General features: G+C 41.9%; 1 protein-coding gene across 2 annotated transcripts in view; it reads left to right on the top strand.

The window, feature by feature from the left end:
- The window catches only part of LOC107098687 (hexokinase-1), a 35,142-nt gene that overhangs the window by 26,573 nt on the left and 2,526 nt on the right, over window positions 1-6,043 (top strand). For both annotated transcript variants that reach the window (XM_015396473.1, XM_015396474.1), the window contains one exon: window positions 2,105-2,338. In XM_015396473.1, the coding sequence (XP_015251959.1) occupies window positions 2,105-2,338 (234 nt within the window). The remainder of the gene's footprint in view (window positions 1-2,104; window positions 2,339-6,043) is intronic.

Raw genomic sequence — 6,043 nt, 5'->3', positions numbered from 1 at the left:
TTTTCTCCTCTCGCTTGCCTCCTTCTCTTCGTGCACAAACCACTGCTCGAGTCTGTTATGCTTGCAAACCCGTAGGCTCTGCTTGCGGATTTTTTTGCTCTCTCTCAGATTGGATCGGATCGTCGCCTAGCAACCTTTCCAGCCAATAGAACGACAGCCTCGGGAAAGGGTGCGCTTGTCTAACTCTACTGAGTGTGCCTGTGATAAACCTTACCGACAATAAAATGTCTTTTTAATTTAAAAGCTATGCATTTTCAGACGTGACGTGATGTGAACAGAAAAATACCACCTCAGAGTTGCTGTCAGAAAAAAAAAAAAAGTTTGCTAGTCAGGGTAGATGCTAATTCTGCCTCCAGCAGAAATAAAGTGACTTTTCATTGGTGATTCTTGAATCGCCCTTTATTATTTCCTTTTTTTATTTTCCTGATTGTTGTTGTTTTTCAGCTTCTTATTTTAATAGCTTTTAAATTAAAAAGCCAATTTATTGTCGATAAGGTTTATCACAGGCACACTCAGTAGAGTTAGACAAGTGCACCCTTTCCGAGGCTGTCGTTCTATTGGCTGGAAAGGTTGCTAGGCGACGTTCCGATCCAATCTGAGAGAGAGCAAAAAAATCCGCGGGTTTGCGAGCGTAACTGAGACTCGAGCAGAGCGCGGTTTGTGCGCGAAGAGAAGGAGGCAAGCGAGAGGAGAAAATATCTGTGCAAGAAGCATTAAATCTGAGAGAAGAAAGATTTGAGAGAGAAGAGAAAATATTTGAAAGAGAGCGCATGTTTTGAGTGTGAGCATTATAAGTTTTGAGTGCAAGAAGATGAAATTCTTTTCTCAAATTGAAATTAGGCGCTCTTGCATTATGGCAGGATAATTATCCCATAGAAGTGACACTCACAGTTGTGTAGAGCGCCTTGATCAAAGGTGGGGGGTGTAAACATGAATGGGACGGCCTCTTGCCTCTCACGGAAAAGCAGTTCTGTGAAGAACAAAGCGGAGTGTGTATGACGTCATCCGCGCGCCAGACTGGAGTTGTGACAGGCAGCCCGGGCCATAGGCGGCTACGCTCTAAACATTCATTCATTCGGCTAGCTAATCTGAATCGTTCAATTCCATCTCAAGAGCGAGATCATCTGTGGTAGTGGCACTAGACATCTTCCAGGCATGTGAGTAAAACTAGCAGCAGTTCAGCAGACAGGAAGAATGAACGGTAGCCGGCGCACGCTGATGATGTCATGCATACTCCAAAAAATATAAATATAAAAAATATAACTGCAAATGTCTGGAGGACAGTGATTCACCTACATGTTATGAATGCTGGCGTACCATAAATGATAAATTATGAACAGTTTAGTTTGTGCCTTCAACTTGTTACCCAAAGGAAGACGTTACTTGGATATAACATAACGGAATATCTTCAGAAACAGCTGCAAATGACACAAAACTCATATGGGTGAGTAGATGATGTACATGATGTAATAACGTAAAATTAGGGGAAAATGTAAAAAATATAAAAAACGGTGTTCCTTTTTAACAAATAAAACAAAAACAAAAAACAAGAAAAAAAAATTGTTGCCCTTGTCCAGCAGACCAATAGAAATGCAACTTTGCTCCTCACTCCAGAGGAACCCCCGCCCCCAAAAGTAAAGAGAAAGTGATTTTGGAAAACTCAATTTCAAAAGAATGAAAGTTTTAAAACTCAATCTGAAAAACAGAAACAGAAGAAAAAAGTACTTTTAAATAAAAAAAATAAATAAATAAATATTTAAATTTAAACATTAACAATCTGTGAAAAAACATTTAAATATAACAAAATCTGAAAAAAAAAATAGAAAACAAGTTTTAAAAACATTAAATTTTAATTTCTGGATTGCATTTTTTCTTTCAAATTTCTACTTACAAACTCATCCTTTGCATAAATAATGGAACAAAATTCCCTCCATAGAGTTTAGCTAAAGCCAGCATTCAGTCAAAGCACCTACATAGTAATGAAAAGAAAGGGAGACGCTGAGGTGTTGGATTACCTCAGCCTGTGGGAACAGCTGACAGGTATCCGGTGACCCTGCCGCTGCTGCAGCCTCTGTCCCTCACTCCGCTCCTTTTGTCTCTGCAGCGATCGTCTGGCGCTGCTGCAGGTCAGGGCGATCCTGCAGCAGCTGGGACTCGACAGCACCTGTGACGACAGTATCATTGTGAAGGAGGTGTGTGGAACCGTGTCCCGCCGCGCTGCTCAGATCTGCGGAGCCGGAATGGCTGCTGTGGTGGATAAGATCCGTGAGAACAGAGGACTGGACCACTTGGACATCACCGTGGGTGTGGACGGCACGCTCTACAAGCTGCACCCACAGTAAGAGCCGCGTTACAGTCACACTCAGAGGGATGTCTGGATGGAGATCATGGACCCAAACCTTAAATCAATTATTTACTTATTTCTCATCAATAGAAAGGCCAACGTTTTATTCCCCTACTTAACGTTGCAAACCATTCACAGATTTGTCTCCTATAGAAACCAGGCTCATTCAGCTCCTCGCCAAAGTTCCTTTCACTCTTTAGTCGTGATTCTCAGGTTTTATTTGATTTGAAGTGAAAAACAAGAAAATTAAGATGGAAAGCTTAAAGTGGATGGAAATTCTTCCCTCTTAATCTAAATTTGAAAAGTAGGGAGAAGGTGGTGGAGATGCTCACTGCAAGGTTTGGATGGAGATCAATGGTTGTGCCCATGGACGTACTTTAAGAGGTGGACAGAGGGGACATGTCCCCTACACTTTATCAAAAGTCTGTTTTGGTCCCCTNGATCCTATTCAATCACGGACATTTCCCTAAACTCCACCTTCATTGACAAAAAGAAAAAAAATCATCCTTAAGTATTTATTATGGATCTATTTGCTTTTTAGCTGGTTTATATTTGCCTTTTGTATCTCTGCCTTTGTCTCCTTGAAGCCCAGTCGACCTCAGCAGATAGACGCTCACAGAACCTGTTTCTGCTGGAGGTTACTTCCTTTTAAAAGGGATTTTTTTCTCTCCACTGTTGCTACAAGCATATTTCGGAGGAATCCTAAACTGCCCCCTTAGCAGTAACCACGAACTATCGAGTGTCACTCCCAATGAAGTGACACTCACAGTTGTGTAGAGCGCCTTGATCGAAGGTGGGGGGTGTAAACCTGAATGGGATGGCCTCTTGCCTCTCACGGAAAAGTAAAGCAGTTCTGTGAAGAACAAAGCGGAGTGTGTATGACGTCATCCGCGCGCCGGACTGGAGTTGTGACAGGCAGCCCGGGCCACAGGCGGCTACGCTCTACTCCTTATATTCATTCAGCTAGCTAATCTGAATCGTTCAATTCCATCTCAAGAGCGAGATCATCTGTGGTAGTAGCACTAGACATCTTCCAGGCATGTGAGTAAAACTAGCAGCAGTTCAGCGGACAGGATGAATGAACAGTAGCCGGCGCGCGCGGATGATGTCATGCACACTCCAAAAAATATAAATATAAAAAATATAACTGCAGATGTCTGGAGGACAGTGATTCACCTACATGTTATGAATGCTGGCATACCATAAATGATACAATATGAACAGTTTAGTTTGTGCCTTCAACTCGTTACCCAAAGGAAGACGTTACTTGGATATAACCTAACGGAATATTTTCAGAACAGCTCCAAATGACACAAAACTCTGGGCGAGTAGATGATGTACATGATGTAATAACGTAAAATTAGGGGAAAATGTAAAAAATATAAAAAACGGTGTTCCTTTTTAACAAATAAAACAAAAACAAAAAACAAGAAAAAAAAATTGTTGCCCTTGTCCAGCAGACCAATAGAAATGCGGAAATTTGCTCCTCACTCCAGAGGAACCCCCGCCCCCAAAAGTAAAGAGAAAGTGATTTTGGAAAACTCAATTTCAAAAGAATGAAAGTTTTAAAACTCAATCTGAAAAACAGAAACAGAAGAAAAAAGTACTTTTAAATAAAAAAAATAAATAAATAAATATTTAAATTTAAACATTAACAATCTGTGAAAAAACATTTAAATATAACAAAATCTGAAAAAAAAAATAGAAAACAAGTTTTAAAAACATTAAATTTTAATTTCTGGATTGCATTTTTTCTTTCAAATTTCTACTTACAAACTCATCCTTTGCATAAATAATGGAACAAAATTCCCTCCATAGAGTTTAGCTAAAGCCAGCATTCAGTCAAAGCACCTACATAGTAATGAAAAGAAAGGGAGACGCTGAGGTGTTGGATTACCTCAGCCTGTGGGAACAGCTGACAGGTATCCGGTGACCCTGCCGCTGCTGCAGCCTCTGTCCCTCACTCCGCTCCTTTTGTCTCTGCAGCGATCGTCTGGCGCTGCTGCAGGTCAGGGCGATCCTGCAGCAGCTGGGACTCGACAGCACCTGTGACGACAGTATCATTGTGAAGGAGGTGTGTGGAACCGTGTCCCGCCGCGCTGCTCAGATCTGCGGAGCCGGAATGGCTGCTGTGGTGGATAAGATCCGTGAGAACAGAGGACTGGACCACTTGGACATCACCGTGGGTGTGGACGGCACGCTCTACAAGCTGCACCCACAGTAAGAGCCGCGTTACAGTCACACTCAGAGGGATGTCTGGATGGAGATCATGGACCCAAACCTTAAATCAATTATTTACTTATTTCTCATCAATAGAAAGGCCAACGTTTTATTCCCCTACTTAACGTTGCAAACCATTCACAGATTTGTCTCCTATAGAAACCAGGCTCATTCAGCTCCTCGCCAAAGTTCCTTTCACTCTTTAGTCGTGATTCTCAGGTTTTATTTGATTTGAAGTGAAAAACAAGAAAATTAAGATGGAAAGCTTAAAGTGGATGGAAATTCTTCCCTCTTAATCTAAATTTGAAAAGTAGGGAGAAGGTGGTGGAGATGCTCACTGCAAGGTTTGGATGGAGATCAATGGTTGTGCCCATGGACGTACTTTAGGAGGTGGACAGAGGGGACATGTCCCCTACACTTTATCAAAAGTCTGTTTTGGTCCCCTTCACGTTTTACTGTCCTAAAACATTGTCATGCTGCAGTAAAAAGACAATTGTGGAGCACTAGGACCAAGCAGAAAACAGCAGCTCAAGCTGAAGCCAGCGTCTCTGAGTTTAGACCGCCCACAAGCTCCTGATTGGCCCACCGTCTTTTCTTGTGTGATTGGCTGTCACCATTGGCGCCATTAATTCCGGTCTGTGATTGGATGGTCAAACACGCTGAAGTTAGTTATATTAAAAAATACTTACGTCCCACCCCACTTCTGAAATCTAAATTTCATCCATGGTTGAGCCCAAATTCAGGGGCTGCTTCTTTATCGGACGCATCTGTAGACTGATTACATCACAGTACGGCGCCAAAGGAATTCCCAATGGAAGAATCTTCCTAAATGTGTCAATCCTTCATGAAACAACATTACCCATGATTCACTGCGGCTGGAATCAAACTGGCCAAGCTCAGGGAGCAATGCTTGACGACGGTGGCAAAAATCATGATGAAATAGAAATAATATGATACCAAATAAACTTTTTAAATGTTTTGAGATGAAAAGGTTTGTTAAAATATCTACACTTGGTTTATTAAGATTCCACTTAAGTCTGGAACGGCACCTGATTACTGGCTAAGCACCGCCTTCGCATCACTGCTGGGTTCAACGCTGGGTGGAAGTTTAACATGTAACTCATTCCGATATTATCGAAACATTAATCTACGGCTCAATTAACTTTCATTTGTTACTCAATAAATCTTGGTTGACATTAAAGCTAAGCTTCAAAGGGAGGTATTTTTATTTAACTCCCTTTAATGAATGAGAGATGAATGATTAGCTCATCTTTACCTGCCTGCAAGCACAGTGTTGCAGTTGGAATCCAGCCCCAAAAAAACGATCGTATCCTAATATTAGGTTCATTGGCTTCTCTTAATTCTGGTTTGATTGTGTGCATGAATGGTGGTTTGTCTCTGTGTTGGTTTGCGATGGACTGGCGCCCCGTCCACGGCGAACCCCGCCTCTCGCCCGTAGAGAGCTGGATAAAGGCACCT

Source organism: Cyprinodon variegatus, unplaced genomic scaffold (genome assembly GCF_000732505.1).
Source record: "Cyprinodon variegatus isolate N-32 unplaced genomic scaffold, C_variegatus-1.0 Scaffold800, whole genome shotgun sequence".
In the NCBI taxonomy this organism is placed as follows: domain Eukaryota; kingdom Metazoa; phylum Chordata; class Actinopteri; order Cyprinodontiformes; family Cyprinodontidae; genus Cyprinodon; species Cyprinodon variegatus.
This window is presented reverse-complemented; position numbering and strand designations above follow the sequence as displayed.